The sequence below is a fragment of the Stegostoma tigrinum genome, chromosome 27 (assembly GCF_030684315.1).
Source record: "Stegostoma tigrinum isolate sSteTig4 chromosome 27, sSteTig4.hap1, whole genome shotgun sequence".
Taxonomy (NCBI): domain Eukaryota; kingdom Metazoa; phylum Chordata; class Chondrichthyes; order Orectolobiformes; family Stegostomatidae; genus Stegostoma; species Stegostoma tigrinum.
The window spans coordinates 28,313,514-28,333,047 of NC_081380.1; the positions used below are offsets into that span (position 1 = coordinate 28,313,514).

General features: G+C 40.8%; 1 protein-coding gene across 3 annotated transcripts in view; it reads right to left on the bottom strand.

The window, feature by feature from the left end:
* acaca (acetyl-CoA carboxylase alpha) overlaps window positions 1-19,534 on the bottom strand; it is a 291,257-nt gene that overhangs the window by 230,328 nt on the left and 41,395 nt on the right. For all 3 annotated transcript variants that reach the window (XM_048557580.2, XM_048557581.2, XM_059655196.1), the window contains 5 exons: window positions 11,102-11,212; window positions 9,455-9,664; window positions 7,734-7,904; window positions 7,417-7,578; window positions 5,399-5,562 (listed from right to left, as the gene is read on the bottom strand). In XM_048557580.2, coding sequence (XP_048413537.1) covers window positions 5,399-5,562; window positions 7,417-7,578; window positions 7,734-7,904; window positions 9,455-9,664; window positions 11,102-11,212 — 818 coding nt within the window. The remainder of the gene's footprint in view (window positions 1-5,398; window positions 5,563-7,416; window positions 7,579-7,733; window positions 7,905-9,454; window positions 9,665-11,101; window positions 11,213-19,534) is intronic.

The following is a 19,534-nucleotide window of genomic DNA, read 5'->3' on the forward strand; positions in this document are numbered from 1 at the left end:
GTAGCACACTGGATGGCTCGAACACGAATGCTGTCCCATCGTAATCAGATCCATTTTACTCGCATAGTATCCCACAGGCCAGAGTATGTCTCCGTGTCTCTGTAACAATACTGCAGATTGATTGCCATTGCTTTCGTTGCAAAAGAGGTAAAAGGGCTTTTTCAGGTCAGCAAGTCCTAGTGCTGGTGTTGAGGCCAATGTCTGTTTGATCTTGATAAAGGCCATCTCCTACTCAGATCCCCATTCAATCTTCTCTGAACTAGCCCACCCTCCTTTGGTAAGATTTTGTAAGGGCCTAGCTTGCTTGCTATAAATTTTCTACAAAAGTTCCTACAGTAATTAAATAGTCCTCGGGCTTGTCTTAACCCTTTATCAGTAATGGTTTCTTCATCCCGAGTATTACAGTTTTCCTTTCTGTTGCTATTACATTTGCCATTGCCTGGTGGAACATAGCAGAGCCATTGTGGAATTCTTGTGGTAGTCTTGTCCAGGTGTTTTGTCTGTTGCCTACGCTAAAGGCAAATTTATACTGGTGTTCAGGGTCTGTAGACACAGCCCAGAACCCGTTTGATATGTCTAGACCCAGAAAGATCTTGACTTCTGACCCTATGTTGTTTAATTAGTGTTGGGATCTGCCACAATAGGCACTGTTTAATCTGCATATTTGTTTAGACCAGTATAGTCAATTGTCAGTCTGTATGATTTATCGGGTTTTTTTAAAATTGGACAAATTGGAGAGTTAGTGGTGGAACCAGTTTCTTTATTATTCCCCGTTTCTCCAAATCTTTCACAATCTTTTTAACTGCATCAGTGGCTTCAGGTGAGATGGAATACTGTCTTTTAGGTGGGTGTACATTCCCAAGTATTTCAAACAGCTTTCACGATTAACCTTCCACACTCGATTTTGTGGGTTCCCCATAATTTGGGGCACATCATTGACAACTTGTGACAGGGGTTCTTGGGATCACATTCCCACTCTATCGCAGCAGCACACACAATTTTAAGGAGGCATGCAATCCTTGACTTCAAAAATTTAAACTGCCAAGTCCATTTAATTTTGGCTTCTCGCACATCAATTATGGGTCCAAATTGTTCCACTACCTTTAGTATTTTTATACACATAAATACAAACATTAATTACACAATCAGCAATTTTTATTTCAATCAGTGGGCTGAGAGTGGTCGGTTGGGACCCACTGCTCACTCCCTGTATTTAAAGTTTTATTGTTAATGGTAAATCCAAATCCGTAAGAGAGATACAGGCTCAGGTGTCTATTAACATACTGCACTGCCAGCCCCCTGACAGCATGCTTACATACATCTGGTTATCCCCTTCCCTTTGTCCAAAGGCCAATACTCATCATTTGTCAATGATTAGTTTCTACAATTTTGGTGCTGAGAGTTGTATGATAGTCTGCTCACTGCTGTTGCCACTGACAAACTAGCTGTTTAAATCCTTGTCCCTGGATGCCTTCATGTCAGAAGCAAAAGTTCTCACATTTCTCATTGGGACAGTTCTTGGCGAAGTGCCCATCTTTATTGCACACGAAACACAGTGCTTTTTTTTGTGACCCACAGGCTCTCTTTGGTATGTGTTCCCTGTAACAACTGCTGCTAACTTCTTAGTATTCCCTTGGTTAATTTCTGCTCATAGCTCAATTAGGTGCTTTCTTAATTTGTGTTTATTTAAATCCTTCAGCTCTATCTGCAAGTTACTTCACCCAGTGCCAGCAATATAACACCATACATGGATTCACAATTTCTAAGGAAGTATCCATCCATTCCACGTCAAACAAAATGGATTAATTAGTATTCTACTACAGAAAATGGAAAGATGGGCGTAAACTCTTCTACGTAATTACACCATCCATTACTCTTCCTGCTGCAAAATAGATGTTACACTTTAGGAAAAATCCCACCACCTTCGTTAAATTTGCCTTTCCTAATTCCTTTAACAGCTTTCTCAGATCTTAGGGCTTACCATCAGAATTTTATTCAAAGAGAATTGCATTTCCAAGATTCAAAATTTCCTATTTCCTACAACGAGATCTGGATGTTCTTGTACATCAGTCAATGAAAGCGAGCATGCAGGTACAGCAGGCAATGAAGAAGCCTAATGGCATGCTGGCCTTCATAACAAGAGGAATTGAGTACAGGAGCAAAGAGGTCCTTCTGCAGCTGTACAGGGCCCTAATAAGACCACACCTGGAGTATTGTGTGCAGTTTTGGTCTCCAAATTTGAGGAAGGATACATTCTGGCTATTGAGGGAGTGCAGCGTAGGTTCACAAGGTCAATTCCCGGAATGGCGGGACTATCATATGTTGAAAGATTGGAGCGACTGGGCTTGTATACACTTGAGTTTAGAAGGATGAGAGGGGATCTGATTGGGACATATAAGATTATTAACGGATTGGACAATCTGGAGGCAGGAAGCATGTTTCCGCTGATGGGCGAGTCCAGAACTAGAGGACACAGTTTAAAAATAAGGGGTAGGCCATTTAGAACAGAGTTGAGGAGAAACGTCTTCACCCAGAGAATGGTGTATATATGGAATGCTCTGCCCCAGAAGGCAGTGGAAGCCAAGTCACTGGATACTTTCAAGAGATGGATAGAGCTCTTAAAGATAGTGGAATCAAGGGTTATGGGGATAAGGAAGGAACAGGATACTGATTGTGGATGATCAGCCATGATCATAATGAATGATGGTGCTGGCTCGAAGGGCCAAATGGCCTACTTATTGTCTATTGTCTACTATCTATTACAATGAGCAAACCTTAAATTCCAAAATGAAAGATTCGCTCGTGTTAGAACTGTATTTGGAAGTTCACGCTGGCTAGAAAGTGAAATTCCAAACATGGTAACTTATGGAATTAAAATTTACTCAAAACCAAACATAGCATGGACCCAATTCTAAAAGGTGAATTTTTATCAAGCTTTGTGAACCATCCTTTTAAAAGTCAACATTTTGTCACAGATTTCTGCTACACACAACCACTGTTAGTTTCTTAAACAGACATTACTTTAACCATGTGTGCTCTCTACTGGTTCACACATGGTACATATCACATTTTTAAAATCACCAAACATACCCAAAATGCAAACTAAGACATCCCAGGATTTTTGAGCTCCAGGGAACACAAAAACACAAATTGTACGGGACGAAATTTAGCAGATAACAAAGGTGCATTCAAATCAGACCATAAAGAGTTAATCCACCTACACGTTTCAGTGAACTAGCACTGCACAGAACTTCAGTCTTTTGCTCTCTTTTTTATGAACACTGCAGCTATTTCAGCTTGTTTCTGTGCCTTTTTGGTGTTCTACTTAAACAGAGCCACAAAGATGATTAACCCTTTGGTCAATTTCTCTTCTTTTGATCTAGACAGCAAGCTTTCCGTTCTGATTCAGTTCCCTCACTACTCCAGCAGTCCTCTGTTATATCTTTAATTAAGGTTTTATTTTTCTCCAGCACAGTCTACAGAATAGATTGGTCTGGATCCCACTGGTTTTTCTCCCATTCTTTCCTGCCATTTTCCCAGACTCCCTTCTGACTGCGTCCACTTCTTTTGTGTTTTTTGAGGATTTTCAACCTCTCATTAAGCTCTTTTCACATCTAAAGAGCCCTCCCTTGCTCTTTCTTTGCTTTCTCGCACCAAAGTCTCTCCATCTCTCTGTTTCTCGTGCTGGAGACACTGGTCTCGTTTCTTTTCACACTCGTGCACTCGAGGCTTGTAGCCTTGTGTGTTCCCACACCTGGTGCCCATACCACCACACCTGTAATTCTGTCTCCTCCTGCTTGCTCCAATTAAAAGAGGTTTTTGGCTGTGACTGATGGAAGCCTCTCGCACACCGAGTGTCACGCTACTTAAGAGGGTGGTAAATAAACATACACACCCAAATCATGGCCCAAGGTATGCCAGCTTCAAGTACAGGATCCTGCCGACTATGCCAATCTGTAGGAGCGAGATTTCCCCGTCTAAGGACAAAGACTCAGGAGGCAGACAGGGTACAGGCATATTGTGGACTTTTATTCAAGCAAAAACTGGTTAGTGCAGGGAGAAGGCCAAAGAATGTTCCCCAAATCTAGTTTTCATGAGTGGACTGAGTCATCCCCTTAATCTTCATCTCAGATCAAAAGAAAGATCAAGACACGTTCTGATTTTTTTGGTAAAAAGCAGTATTTTTACACATTTTGTGTTACGATAATCACATACGTGGTTACTGTATCCTCCCCTTCTCTTCTCTCGTACCAATCCTGTAAGACACCTGATCAATGATGGACACTCCTATGAATAGCCCGTGGTTCTTAGTTTTTTTAATGATGCTTAACAATTATTGTAATCTCTACGCCTTGGGATCTTTCTATGTTGCATTCAAAGGTTACTGACTGTCGTCTTTTAAGCCATGCCCCTCATTGTTTATCTCTAAAGGACCACTTGAATTCTATTGTCCATTATACTGGCTATCAAATTCCATCACCCCCTTTTAAATAGAATGTTGATTCTGTTATTAAAAACTTGTAATATTAATAACAATTAGAATTTTTATAGTTATTTCCATTAACTTTTTTTAAGCTCATCAGACCAGATACACCAGGCATCTCTAATATTTTTCCTTAGTGCATCTGTTATAAAATTTTAAATCTGGCTCTGAGATTATTTAAAGAATCATTGACTAGAACTTATTAATATTGTAAATAGTTTCAAAGACACAGCTAATTTCTGCAAGATAACTTTAGCTGCTGTTTTTATGGCCAAACATATCTTGAATAAGACTAGAATTAATTACTTACTGTGATGATTTTCCAAGTTTTTAAGTTATGATTTCATCATTTCTTCTGTGTTTTGTTGCAAAACTTCCAAAGCTTTTTTTTTAAACCTTCTTGATCACTGTGTTTGCCTTCTTTGGAATCTTACCATTCAGATAATATTTTGTTTTGCCTTGGAATATTTTCTTCTCAAAGGCCCACTGTTTTCACTTATGCTGCAGCAAGCTTTTTTTAAAAGTCTGGCCATTTTGGGTCTCTTAAAACCTGGCAGCTCCAATATTCCCATCCTGTTTGGCTCCTAAACTGCACATCTCCCAACTAGGAGGTCATAGGAAGAGAATGAGAGTGCACAGAGAAATAGGGGCATAAAAGAAAATCAGAAATGGAAGCTGAATGATGGGAGCCATTTACTTCTCATTGTTAATCAAAGGAACATTCATACACGTTAGGAAGCAGATAACCACCTACCAAAAATTCCCGATACAAAGGTGAATCCAGACTGCTGAAGAATGGAAATTATTAACAAAAAAAAACATTTCCTAAAGACTGGATAGGATCATGGTGACTCTATCAATATAGAAAATTTTGTTTAAGGTTTCAGTGAAAGTATGATCAGGCAAAATACTAACGAGATGGCTTCTTCTCTGTTTTCACCCCATGAGAAGCAATGTCCAAATTGAGAGTCTGCAAACTCATGGAGGCCTCCTGCTGCTGCCACACTGAAATAACCCCAGACGTTCTTACTGCTGCGGAAATTCAACTCCTGCACAGTGCCAGAGCTTGGCTTGAAACCCTGTCAGACAGAATAAAAGAACATCTGAAAAAGTGAGTTTCACAACTGCATTACTTTCAATTGTATTAGACTAGATTCCCTACAGTGTGGAAACAGGCCCTTCGGCCCAACAAGTCCACACCGCCCCTTGAAGCATCTCACCCACATCTCTCCCCCTATAACCTACACACCCCTGAACACTACGGGCAATTTAGCATGGCCAATCCACCTAATGTGCACATCTTTGGACTGTGCGAGGAAACCGGAGCACCCGGTGGAAACCCACACAAACACTGGGAGAATGTGCATAGACAGTCACCCGAGGCTGGAATCAAACCCAGGTCTCTGGCGCTGTGAGGGTGCAGTGCTAACCACTGAGCTACTACATAGTACATAGAGTAAATTTTCTGATTCCAGTGTTTCAGCAAAATTTCTGAATTCATACATTCAATCTCGTACATGGAACATTACAACACAGTACAGGCCCTTTGGCCCTCGATGTTGTGCCGACCTGTCATACCGATCTGAAGCCCATCTAACCTACATTATTCCACGTACGTCCATATGCTTATCCAACAACGACTTAAATGTACCTAAAGTTGGCGAATCTACTACCGTTGCAGGCAAAGCGTTCCATTCCCTTAGTACTCTCTGAGTAAAGAAACTACCTCTGACATCTGTCCTATATCTTTCACCCCTCAATTTAAAGCTATGCCCCCTCATGCTCACCGTCACCATCCAAGGAAAAAGGCTCTCCCTATTCACCCTATCTAACCCTCTGATTATTTTATATGTTTCAATTAAGTCACCTCTCAACCTTCTTCTCTCTAATGAAAACAGCCTCAAGTCCCTCAGTCTTTCCACATAAGACCTTTCCTCCATACAGGGCAACATCCTAGTAAATCTCCTCTGCACCCTTTCCAAAGCTTCCACATCCTTCTTATAATGTGGTGACCAGAACTGTACGCAATACTCCAAGTGCGGCCGCACCAGAGTTTTGTATAGCTGCAGCATAACCTCTTGGTTCCGGAACTCAATCCCTCTATTAATAAAAGCTAAAAGCACTGTGCCGCCCTTACTCATTACTCACTCATTTACCACATCTAACCCAAACATGCAGATTTGTTACTTCTCACTCAAAGTGATTTAACGTTCAGTCACTTTTGAAGTCATTTGCATTCACTGAATACATATAGGTCTGATTTTAAGCATAAGTACTCTTGGTTTGAGCAAAGTATACTCGGAATTTACTGAAATATTATATAGAGACTCAAAACATTAGCCCACAGAGTGTATAACAATGTGCACAGTAACAAATAGAAGATGGATGTGTGTACACTACTGCCTATCTTAGCCTGGTTATTAAATAAAAGGAAAAGTTACAGAACAAAGTGAACAAACTTCCAAATTACAGCACCGAAGTAGAAAATGCAAGCTAAAGACACAACATAATATTGACCAGCTGTCATAATGGTCTACAATCCAAGTGAATGAGTGCCTGTTGTGATAGCAATTACAATGCTAGTCTTTTATAAAAGTGCAAACCATCCAAATGAAATTACCTCAAACCAGCCAGGAGTCTAAAATCTCAGACAGATCAGAGTTACAGCATTTCTCCAGAGGAAGGTAAGAAAGGGCAGAACTGTAACAGGCTGAAAATTTTATCCTGGTACATTTTAATACATAATCTACACTTGTCAAGTGAACAATAAATGATGTGCAATTTTTAAAAAGTCTGTAAATATGTACAGTTCTACAATATTTTGTGCGAGTCAGGAGCCTCGTAGGAAACTATGAGAGAAATTGAAGTTAAATAACAAAAATTGATCATTTTGCCAATAGCAGAAAATTAAAAGATTAACTATTTCATCTGACCTCATCTGGATTCTCGCTGGTGATACGAGCAGCTATCACATGACCACGTGGGCAAGGAATGTTTGCTGAATTCTCAAAATCAATTGGTGAATCCCCCCATGGGGCAACTCCATACAGCATCCGAATATCCTTGATTCTGTGTAGAGGGATTCCCATTGCAATCTGAGGAAAAATGAAAGCGCAGGAAGACATGTTTCAGTCTAGCAAATTTAGCACTTTTTTTTGACAAATTCAAGGAGATACATAAAGAGAAACATATAATACCAATAGTGTGCAATAGAATTCCTAAAGCAATCTAACTATCACACACAACTCACCTGCAATTGTGCAGAAGGCAAGTTTACATCTGCCACCATTTCAGTACAGGGATGTTCCACTTGAAGCCTAGGGTTTAATTCCAGAAAGTAAAAACTTCCGTCTTGACTGTACAGATATTCCACTGTGCCTGCACTTGCATAGCCCACCATTTTTGCTAGCTTCACTGCACACTGCAAAATAAAACTTCAGCAATTAGTAGGTTAACAGTAAGGAGCAAATTGCTTTCCCAATAAGTAAGAATGCAGTCAAGAGACTGTTTCAAGTAATTTCATACAACATGAGAAACCTGAGTGTTTTATGCGATAACACAGGGTGGAGCTGGAGGAGCACAGCAAGCTGGGCAACATCAGACGAGCTGGAAAGAAAGTTGATGTTTCGGGTCGGGACTCTTCGTCAAAAATGGTGGAAGGGAAATGGAGTTCTGAAATAAACAGAGAAGGGGTTGGGCTGAGGAAGGTAGGTGGGATGGTGATAAGTGAGTGCAGGTAGGCAGTGGTGAGGATTGGTCAGTGAGGCAAAAAGTAACAAATTACAGATGGCCACCTTAATACTTTTTAAATATAAATCAGTCAAGGTTAAGGGGACTTTTCAACTATTTCTATTTAGAACACTGATCACATTTTGGGGCAAGGTATTTTGCGAGACATTAAACAGAAAATTGAAGCAGAATTGGGCCAACCGGCCCTTTGAATCTGCTCCACCGTTCATTAGGATCATGTCCAATCGTCCAAATCAATAGCCTGTTCCTGCTTTTCCCTCCTCATCCCCTTAATCCCTTTAGCCCCAAGTGCTACATCCAACTACTTGTTGAAATCATACATTTTAGCTTTGACTGCTTTTCATGGTAGCAAATTCCACAGACTCACCAGTCTCTGGGTGAACAGACACCCCCTCCCCGCCGCCCACTATTGGGAATATCCCTCCTCCTTCTACCCTATCTAGTCATGTTGGAAGGACAGAATCCCCTCATTCTTCTGGACTCTAGCAAATATAATCCTAACTGATTCGATCTCTCCTCATACTCAGTCCTGCCATCTCAAGAATCTACGCCCACACAGATATACATCCAGAAACAGTAAGTTTAGAAGCGGGTGATGTATTAATCTCATATATTACCTTCAATGGCACAACACAACACCTCGATCACCAGAGAGAGGAGACCAGCAGCTTCTCTCAAATCTTACAGCCAGCACTGCTATCCAGTATAGAGACTGAAGTTCACAGGATTAACAGAAGAGCACCTCAGCTGGGTGGAACTGCTAGGCGCAAATGGATATTTGTCATTTGCCTGTTCCACGAGCCCACCAACTCAAACATCCATCTGCCTCGGCGCTCCTCTGTCCTAGACACTGCTCTGATCAGCCCCAAGTAGGGAGCTAAGTAAGTAAACAAGCTAAACGCTTCCAAACTTGTTTCATGTCACTTGCCTGGTCTCAATTCCATCAGCAGGTCTCACGCATCCATGTTGAGGCCTGTATGCCTCACTTCGCTCATTGAACTAGTCTCGACTATTACTATACTGGGTCCCCGTCCAGAAAGCCGCCACCTAGCCCATCATCTACCAGTGCAAGGCTCTTTGGAAAAGTCAATATCCCTGGAAATTCATGAATCATAGATTCATAACCCCTTCAGTTGATGTTACTCGGTTGCTTATTCCATTTGAAAGATAATTCATTCAAATAGGTCTCTCAGCGGTACAAGCAAGATCTCCAGTACTCACCTTCTCCATGTTGTCAAACACTGATGAGGTAGCAATTGTTGCTGGAGCTTCCTCTATAATCTTCTGGTGTCGACGCTGAACTGAGCAATCACGGCCAAATAGGGAAATCGCATTGCCATAATGATCAGCAAGGATTTGGACTTCAAGATGGCGTGCATGTTTGGCAAGCCTCATTACAAAAATTGGAGAACCAGGGACCTCTGTTTGTACCTGAAATAAAGACAGAAATGCCAATCTCCTCCTGAAAATATTACCACCAAAATGGACAGGAACTGGAATCACTGAAATAGAAAAACAGATTCATCCAATTTTCCATTTATGTTGATCTTTCCATTTTCAAGCTAAATCTTTGGGTGACCTGTACAAAAATGCATTAGAAGGAAGTGAATGAAATGATAGATTGGCATCTACAATCATATAAGATACCAAGAATAAATCATGCCTGAAGTCCCAACTAGTAACTTGAGAAAAGTAGTGTCTTCGATAGGTGGTGGAATAGTGAAGAAAGGATGGGTGTTTTACAAAAATAAAATCATTGAAGTAAGCTGACATGTTACGTGGACAACTGTTGCTGGTTCAGTTGTGAACGGTCACATTTTTGATACTTCTGCATGGCAATGCAACGTGGGACAGATTCAGGTTCCTTTAGGCAACTGGATTAGATGCAATATGACGAGACCAGTTTCTAAATTGTACTTCTATTTTTGGCCAAATTGGTGTATGGCATGGGCTGACATTAGATAGAACAATAAATGCTATAGGAGAGGAGTGGGTAATTAATCAATTTCTACAGAAAGATCAACAAGATGGACTACTTAATCTGCAATAATGTTGGTACAGCAGAACAATAATACAGGGATTTACTTTCAATGAAGTAATTCTTTGTTAAAAATGGCTTCAAAATATTTTTAGTGAAAATAAATCAAAAAATTTGACTGCACAGAATAAACAGCTTGATGTACATACATCTCCAAGGCTGGGAGTAAAAATTGTCAGTCAAGAATTATGCTGGAATTATGCTGTTTCCATGTTCAAACAGACCTACTCACACTTATTGTTAAAGAACAATACCAGCATGGGTCAAAAGCAATCATAGGTCAAAAGCAATCAAGATATTTTCTAAATTTACATTGAGATTAGCTCAGTCTGCTGACCAATCCAGACAAAAAGACAAACCACCCGAAGATAAACGGGCTTAATCCCTTCTAGCAATGTGTTAATTAATGTGAATTACTTCCAGTGCATTGTTTTTGGGACAGTAAAACAATTGCACTCATGATCAGGTTACAATTGTACACAAAGGACTGCTATATGAGCAAATTGACAACTGCACTACAAGAACAAGATATATCTCAAAACATCCAAGAAAATCAAACTTCCGTAACCAGTGAAACAGGCAAATTTACATGATTACAGATCATCTTTCTCTATTACATACAAAAGGAATCCAATGTAAATTTTAAGGAGGCTCATCGGTTTCCATTTTCTAGTATCTGTGTTTTCACCAGCACCACAGAAGTTATGACTTTGTAAGCTGGCGCTGCGTCAACATTTTCAGAACAACAGTTTATGGAAGTCAGGACACAGATGAAATTCACAGTATTATTCATCAGGTAGCAGAATTCATCTTTCCCGAGCATCACCGACCTGCCTGAAAAGATTTGGAAAATCCTCAGCTGTATTCACTTTTCTTATTCCTTTGCCACCTCCTCCTTCAGAAGCCTTGATCATCACTGGATAGCCTATATCTTCTGCAGCCTGGCACATGCAATAAAACAGAAAAAGACTGAAGATAAAATTTGACCAAAGGTATCAATATATAACCACCAAATACATTCTGCAGAACTCAAGACCTAGCGAACTAACTAAGGTAACAAAGTGTAGAGCTGGATGAACACAGCGGGCCAAGCAGCATCAGAGGAATAGGAAAGCTGACGTTTCAGGTCTGGACCCTTCTAAAGATTCTCAGATTCTCCAGCATCGGCAGTTCCTACTATCTCTAGTGAGGTAACTGTTGGTATAACTAGACAAGGTGTGGTTATACATTAAGACCATGAGATATAGAAACAGAATCAGGCCACTTGGCCCAATAAGTCATTCGATCATGGTTTCTTAATCACATTCTTCTACCTTCTCTCATAACCCTTGATCCATTTACCAATGAAGAACCTATCTATCTCTCTCTTAAATACACTCAATGACTTGGCCTCTACAGCTGATTGCAGCCACGAGTTCCACAGATTCACCACCCTCTGGCTGAAGAAACTCCTCCTTTCAATTCCAAAGGGCTATCCCTTCACTCTTAGGCTGCACCCTCGGGTCCTAGTCTCTCCTACTACTGGATACATTTTATAATCATACAGCATGTAAACAAATCCTTTGGTCCAACTTGTCAACATGAACCATGTTCCCAAACTAATCATACTTGCCTGCATTTGGCTAATATCCCTCCAATCTTTCCTATTCATGTACTTACCCAAATGTCTTTTGAATGTTGTAACTGTATCTGCATCTAGTACTTCCTCTGGCAGTTTATTCTACGCACAATCCACTCTCCACATAGAAAAGCTGACCCGCATGCCCTTTTCAAAACTTTCTCTTCGCACCTTAAAAATATGCCCTCTAGCTTTGAACTCTTCCATCTAGGGAAAAGACCTTTGTTATTCACCTTATCTCTGCTCCTCATGATTAGGTAAACTTCCCTAAGGTCACCCCTCAACCTCCTATGCTCCAGCGAAAATACTCCCAGCTTGTCCAGCCTCTCCCTATGACTCAAACCCTCCACTTCCAGCAACATCTTGGTACATTCTTTCTGAACCCTCTCCAATTTATTGATATTCTTCCTATAGCAAGGCAGATAGAACAGCATACAGTACTCCAGGAGAGGCCTCACTGGCGTCCTGTACAGCCTCATCATGACATCCCAACACAAAGGTCTGAGTGCTAAATGCCTTCTTAACCACCCTGTCAACCTGTGACACAAATTTCAAAGAACTGTGTACTTGAATCCCTAGTCTCTGTTCTACAACACTACTCAGAGCCCTACGGCGAAATGTAGAAGTCCTGTCCTTGTTTATTTTATCAAAATACAATACCTCACATTTACCCAAATCAAACTCCATCTGCCACTTCTCCATATCCACTTTATCCAAGCCTTTCAGTATTCTGTAAGTTTCAATCAGATCCACCTTCATCCTTCTAAACTTCATCGAGTACAGACCCCAGAGTCCTCAACCATTCCTCGTGTGGCAGGCCCATCATACCTGGGATCATTCTTGTAAACCACCTCTGGACCCTTCCAAAACCACCACATTCTTCCTTGGATACAGGGCCCGAAACTACTCACAATATTCCAAACGTGGTCTGACCACGGCCTTCTACAGCCTTAGCAGTACATCTCTGCTCTTGCATTCTAGCCCTCTTGATATTAATGTTAACATTGCATTTGCCTTCCTAACTACCGAAATGAACCTGTATATTAAGTTAAGATGATCTGGACAAGGACTCCCAAGTCCTTTCATGCTTCAGATTTCCAAATCTTTTCGCCATTTAGAAAGTAGTCCACATCTCTATTCTTCCTACAAAAGTGTATAACCGCAAACTTCCCCACATTGTATTCCATTTGCAACTTCTTTGCCCACTCTTCCGGCCAATCCAAATTCTACTGCAGCACACCCCTCCCCACCACCAAACGTCCGCAACACTACCTGTCCCTCTACCTATCTTTGTGTTATCTGCAAACTTCGCAATAATGCACTTGGTACCTTCATCCAGATCATTCATGCTGTACATTAATAGTTGTGGTCCCAAGAAGGCCCCTACAGAAATACACTAGTCACAGGCTGCCAATCTGAAAAAGACCCCTTTATCCCCACTCACTGCCTTCTGCCAGTCAATCAAATCTCTACCCATGCCAGCATCTTAGCCCAAAAACATTATCTTGTCTTGGCGAAATCCAAACTGATCACGTCCACTGGCTCTCTTTTGTCTAATTTGTTCGTTACTCCTCAAAAAGATTATACAGACGTGTCAGGCATGACTTCTCCTTGGCATAACAGTATTGACTCAGCCCTATTTTACCATGCACTTCCAAATAGTCCACAAATGCAAGCTTAATAATGGGCTCTAAAAATCAACAACCAAGGTCAGGCTAATTAGCCTATAGCTTCCTGACTTCTGTGTTCCTCCCTTTTCAAACCCAGGGTGTGTTACATTAGCAATTTACCAGTCTCCTAGGTCCTCCCTGACTCCAGTGATTCCTGAAAGATCACCATCAGTTCCTTTATAACCTCCTCAGCTCCCTCCTTCAGAACTCTTGGGTACAGCCCATCTGATCTGGGTGATTTATCCACCTTCAGATCCTTCAGCTTCCCCAGCACCTTCCCGTCCCAGCGATGGTCACTAAACTCACTTCTGCCACCGACTCACGAAGGTCTAAGCTGCTGCTGACGCGTTCCGCTGTGAAAACTGTTGCAATGTACCTATTCAATTACTCTGTCGTTTCTCTGTTCCACATTCCTACTTCTCCAGCCTGGATCTATTTTCCAGCTGCCCAATGTCCACTTTTTCTTCTCTCTTACTTTTACTGATCCAGAAAACTCTAGCAATCTTCTTTTATTTTACTAGCTGGCTTACTCTCTTATTTCACCTTCTCCCCACTTACTGCTTTTTTAGTTATCCTCTGTTTGTTTTTAAAGCCTTCATAATCCTCTGACTTCCAACTTATCTTCACCACATTGTACGCATTTTCTTTTACTTTTCTGCTGTCCCTAATTTCCCTCGGCAGCCATAGCTACCTTGTCCTCCATTTAGTATGCTTCTTCTTCCCTGGGATGAATTTCTGCTGTACTTTTGAATTATCCCCAGGAACACCTGCCATTGCTGCTCTACCATCTTTCCTGACAGGCTCCTCTCTCAGGTCTCTGTAATTACCTTTACTCAATTGTAATATCTTACATGTGATTGAATTCAGTTCCTCTCAAAGTGCAGGGTGAATTCTATCATATGATGGTATTGCCCCTTAAGGGTTCCTTCGCTTTGACTGACCTAATCAAGTCTGCCTCATTACTTATCAACAAATCCAGAATTACCAGTTTCTTCTTGGGCTGTACCATAAACTGCTCCAAAAAGAAAATCTTGTAGACATTCCACAAACTATTTTTCTTGATATCTGCTACCAAACTGACTTTTCCAGTCCACCTGCATATTGAAGTCTCCCATGATTATTGTAATAGCTTTCTTATATGCATTTTCAGTCTCCCGGTATATTTTCTGTCCCATATCCTCAGAAATTACATGACACCAAGTTATAGTCCAACATATAGTTCCGAAAGCTTGTATTTCGTGAGATTTCTGACCTTGTCCACCCCAGTCCAACACCAGCACCTCCACATCATGTCCCACAAGGAGGCCTGTTCATCACTCCCATTAGGGTTTTTTTCTTTGTAGTTCTCAACTCTACCCACACAGATTATGTGCCTTCTGACTCTAGATCATTCCTTGCTATCAATTTGACTTTGTTTCTTACAAATAAGGCGACTTCATCCCCTCTGTCCACGTACTTGTCATTAGAATGTGTTTCCTTCGATATTTAGCTCCCAGCCCTGACACTCATGCAGCATGTCTCTACGAAACCTATCAATTTCAATCTTCACAACAAAATCATTTGCTTTGCTTTGCTTTTTAAACTGTGTGCATTTAAGTATAACACTGCCAGTCCTGCATTGACTGCCCCCTTCTCTTAATATCCCCTTATGTGTAGTGCCTGAAGTGAGATTGCTGACCCTTTCCATACTGTCTGTCATATCACTTGTTCTGGAAACTTTAACAACCTCTGCCAAGAACCACCCCCCCCCCCCAACCTTTTAATCTTTTCCATAATTTTCTGACTAACTAAAACCACCCCAATTGTTTGGGTTAAAGCCCTGTCCACAGCCTGAGTTATGCAATTTGCTAGGACTCTGGTTCTAGCGTGATTCAGGTGGAGCTCATCCCATCAGAACAACTCCCTCTTTCACTAGTACTAATGGCAACATCTCATGAATTCAAACCCATTTCTCCCACACCAATCTAAGCCACACATTACTTCTTTAATCTTGCTGACTGTGCTAATTTCCACGTGGCTCACGTAGTAATCCAGAGATTACTACCTTTTTGGTTCTGCTTTTTAAATTTAGTCCCTGGATGCTCATATTCCCTCAGCAGAATCGGTTTCCTTGTGCTACCTATATCATTGGTACCTACATGGAGCATGGCATTTGGATCTTCCCCTCCCACTCCAGTTTCTCTGCAGCCAGATGAGATTTCCTGAACACAAGCACATAGCCTTTGGGACTCTCAATCCTGGCCACAGAAAACAATATCTAGTTCCATAACTATACTGTCACCCCAGTACAGCTACATTTCTCTCTTTTCTCCCTCCTGGGCCACAGTACTATGGTCAGTTTGCTCATCCTCTCTATAGCCCCCCCCTCTCATCCACACAGGGAACATTTATCTCAAACGTATTTGACAAGCTCAAGGGCTAAGGCTCCTAGTAAACCTGGTAGAACAGCCCTGCAGTACTCATCTGCCCAATTCCAGTGCTAATCTAGTACTAAACAGCAAGTTCTATCCCATCCAGTATCTGTACAAATGATTCATTGTTTGAGAACACTTCTGACTCAAATACCCAAGGTTCCACTCAATCTGAATAAATGTGAGGTATTGCATTTTGGTACAACAAACAAGGGTGTGGCTTATACAATTCATGGTAGGGTCTTGGGTAGTGCTGTCGAACAGAGGGACCTAGGATGCAGGTACATAATTCTTTAAAGTTTGTGTCACACATAGACAGAATTGTTAAAAAGATGTTTAGCATGCTTGTCTTCATTGCTCAGTTCTTTGAGTATAGGAGTTGGGAGGTCATGTCAAGCTTATACAGGACATTGGTGAGGCCTCTTCTGGGGTATGGTGTCCAGTTCTGGTCACTCAGTTGTAGGAAGAATATTATCAAGCTGGAGAGGGTACAGAAGAGATTTACCAGGATATTGTTGGCCTGGAAGATTTCAGTCACAGAGAAAAGCTGGATAGGCTCAGACTTTTTTTTCACTGGAGTGTCGAAGGTTGAGAGGCAGCCTGATAGAAGTTTACAAAACAATGAGCGGTAAAGGTAGAGTTAATGGTAGTTGTCTTTTCCCAAGACTAAAGGGGCACATTTTTAAGATGAGGGAAGACAGATTAAAAAAAAAGACATGAAGTAATTTTTTTTTTTACACGGAGTGTGGTTCACGCATGGAATGACCTCCCTGATGAAGTGATGGATGCAGATACAATTCAAGTATTTAAAAGACATTTGGATAGATATATGAATAGGAAAGTTTGAAGGGGTATGGGCCAGGAGCAGGCAGGTGGGACTAATTTAGTTTGGGATTGTGTTCAGCATGATCTGGTTGGACTGAAGGGTCTGTTTCTTTGCTGTATGACTCTTAACTATAATGCATGGTACTTGCATATTCCTTAGCTCTCAATCAAACCAGTGATCCAGCATTGTGGAGCCTCAAAACTGCTGGTGGCGTTAAGTTTTCCTATTTGGTTTAGTTATCAACTCTACAAGTAGACTGTCATCCAAACCTCTTCAAATTAGATAATTTAGTATTTGTCCACAGCTGAACTACATGTCTACGAAAGTCCATCATTTACAGTAAGAAAAGAAAAATTCTCATTAATTAATCAACATTACTATAATTACATCAACCACACTCAATTTAAACTGAGTAGCTTTATAGTCAAAATGGACTGTGTAGCACTCGTCGTCCAAGTTTAACACAAGGCTGAACTTGCACTGCTTGGTACGCAAAATCAGAGTCTACCCTTATCTTTAAATTATGCTTCACTCACAAACAGAATATAACATTGCCTCTATAATTAGCACTAGCATGATGCCAAAATTACTTCCCAGATACTGGGTTTGCATCATAAATATATCTGTACATATTTTAAAGTTTATTAGCTTTGAAGATCAGATGGATAGGGAAAAATATATACTTTAAATAGAAAAAAGCTGCAATTTTGTAGAGAAAATTGACAGAATGACAACTTATTTAGCATCTCGAACATGATAAATGGTGTCAAGGACCCTCACAAGAGTGCAAAGAAGCTCTATCATATGAAATCTGACAAAATACCATAATTAATGAGGTAGATTTTAAATGGAGAACATCATTGAAAAGTTTAGGAAGGAAATTCCAGACATTAGTATCTATGTAACTAAAGGCACAACCAGTAAATGTAGAACAATTATAACATCAGGAATGCTCAAAGGCCCAGACTAGAGATGCGAAGACATCTCAAAGTATGAGGACGAGACAGGGAAGGGCCATCGTAAGATATGAAAACAAGGATGAAAATTTAACACATGAGACACTGCATTAGCACGAGTCAATATGGGTCAGTGAGCAGAGTTGTTCAGTGAATAGAACTTCGTGCAAGTTGGAACACAAACAACAGTGTTTTAAAAACCTCCAGTTCATGAAGGGTACAATATGGAAGCCACTCAGTAGTGCATGAGAATAGCCAAGTCGAGAGGCAACAAAGGTACGAATTAAGATTTCAGTTAGTGAAATGAAATAGGGTCACAGACATTTACAGCAAAGATGGAGGCCACTACATCTGTGTCAGTCAACAAACATCAGACTAAACTACAGCCCATTATGCAGCTGTTAGCCCACAGTCCTGGGCATTATGGCTACGCAAGTGAACATCTAACTATTTAAACGTTCAGAGTTTCTGGCTCCACTACTCTTTTAGACAATGAGTTCCCTGCCCTCACAACTCTCTGGGTAAAAACAAAATTTTCTTCAAATCTCCTACTAGCCTTTACTTCTCCATTGAAAATTAGGAAAAAGGTTGAAGGGAAGGAAAACTCAAGAGCTGTTAGTGATGGAGGTGATACAGCCCAAAAAAAGGTGCAAAAACTGGCATAAGGCCACTTTATCTGACTGCTTGGAGCATTCGAAACAAGGTGAATGAGTTGACATTGCAAATCATGGCAAATGGGTATGATTTCGTGATTATTACAGGGACGTGGTTGCAGGATGTTCGTGACTGGGAGTTAAATAACGAGGGATGTCAAATTGTTCAGCAGGACAGACAGGAAGGTAAGGGAGGCAGTGTTGCTCTGATTTTTAAGGTTAATATCAGGGCGGTAGTGAGAGATGATATAGGTTTTACTGAACAAAAAGGTTGGATCCATTTGGGTGGAAATTAGGAATAGCAGGGAGAAGAAGTCACCAATTAGGTGTGGTCTAAAGGCCAGCAAATAATGACATTGTTATGGGGCGGGCAATAAACAATGAAATAGCTAATGCATGTAAAAATGGTACAGCAATTATCATGGGGGATTTTAATCTACATATCGACTGGTCAGACCAGGTCGGTCATGGCAGCCTTGAGGAGGGGTTCATAGAATGCATCCGCGATAATTTTCTTGAACAATATGTAACGGAACCGAGGAGGAAGCAAGCTATCCTAGATCTAGCCCTGCGTAATAAGACAGGAATAATTAATGATCTCACAGTTGGGAATCCTCTCAGAAGGAGCGATCACAGCATGGTCGAATTTAAAATACAGATAGAGCATGAGAAAATTAAATGCAGTACCAATGTCCTGTGCTTAAACAAAGGAAACTATGATGGGATGAGGGAGGAGTTAGGTAAGGTAAAATGGGAGCAAAACCTTCATGGTGGGTCAACTGAGGGACAGTGGAGGATTTTCAAAATGATTTTTCACAGTGCTCAGCATAAGTATATTCCAGTGATATGACAGAACTGTAGGAAAAGGGACAGCCAGCCATGGATGTCTAAGGAAATAAATGAAAGTATCAGATTTAAAAAAATACAAAAAAGCAAAAGATTAGTGGGAAACTAGTAGACTGGGAAATCTTTAAAGGCCAACAGAAAGCCACAAAAGAAGTTATAGAGAAAAGTAAGATCGATTATGAGAGTAAGCTAGCTCAAAATATAAAAACAGGCAGCAAAAGTTTCTATAAATATGTAAATCATAGAAGTGTGGCAAAGGTAAACACTAGTCCTTCAGAGGATG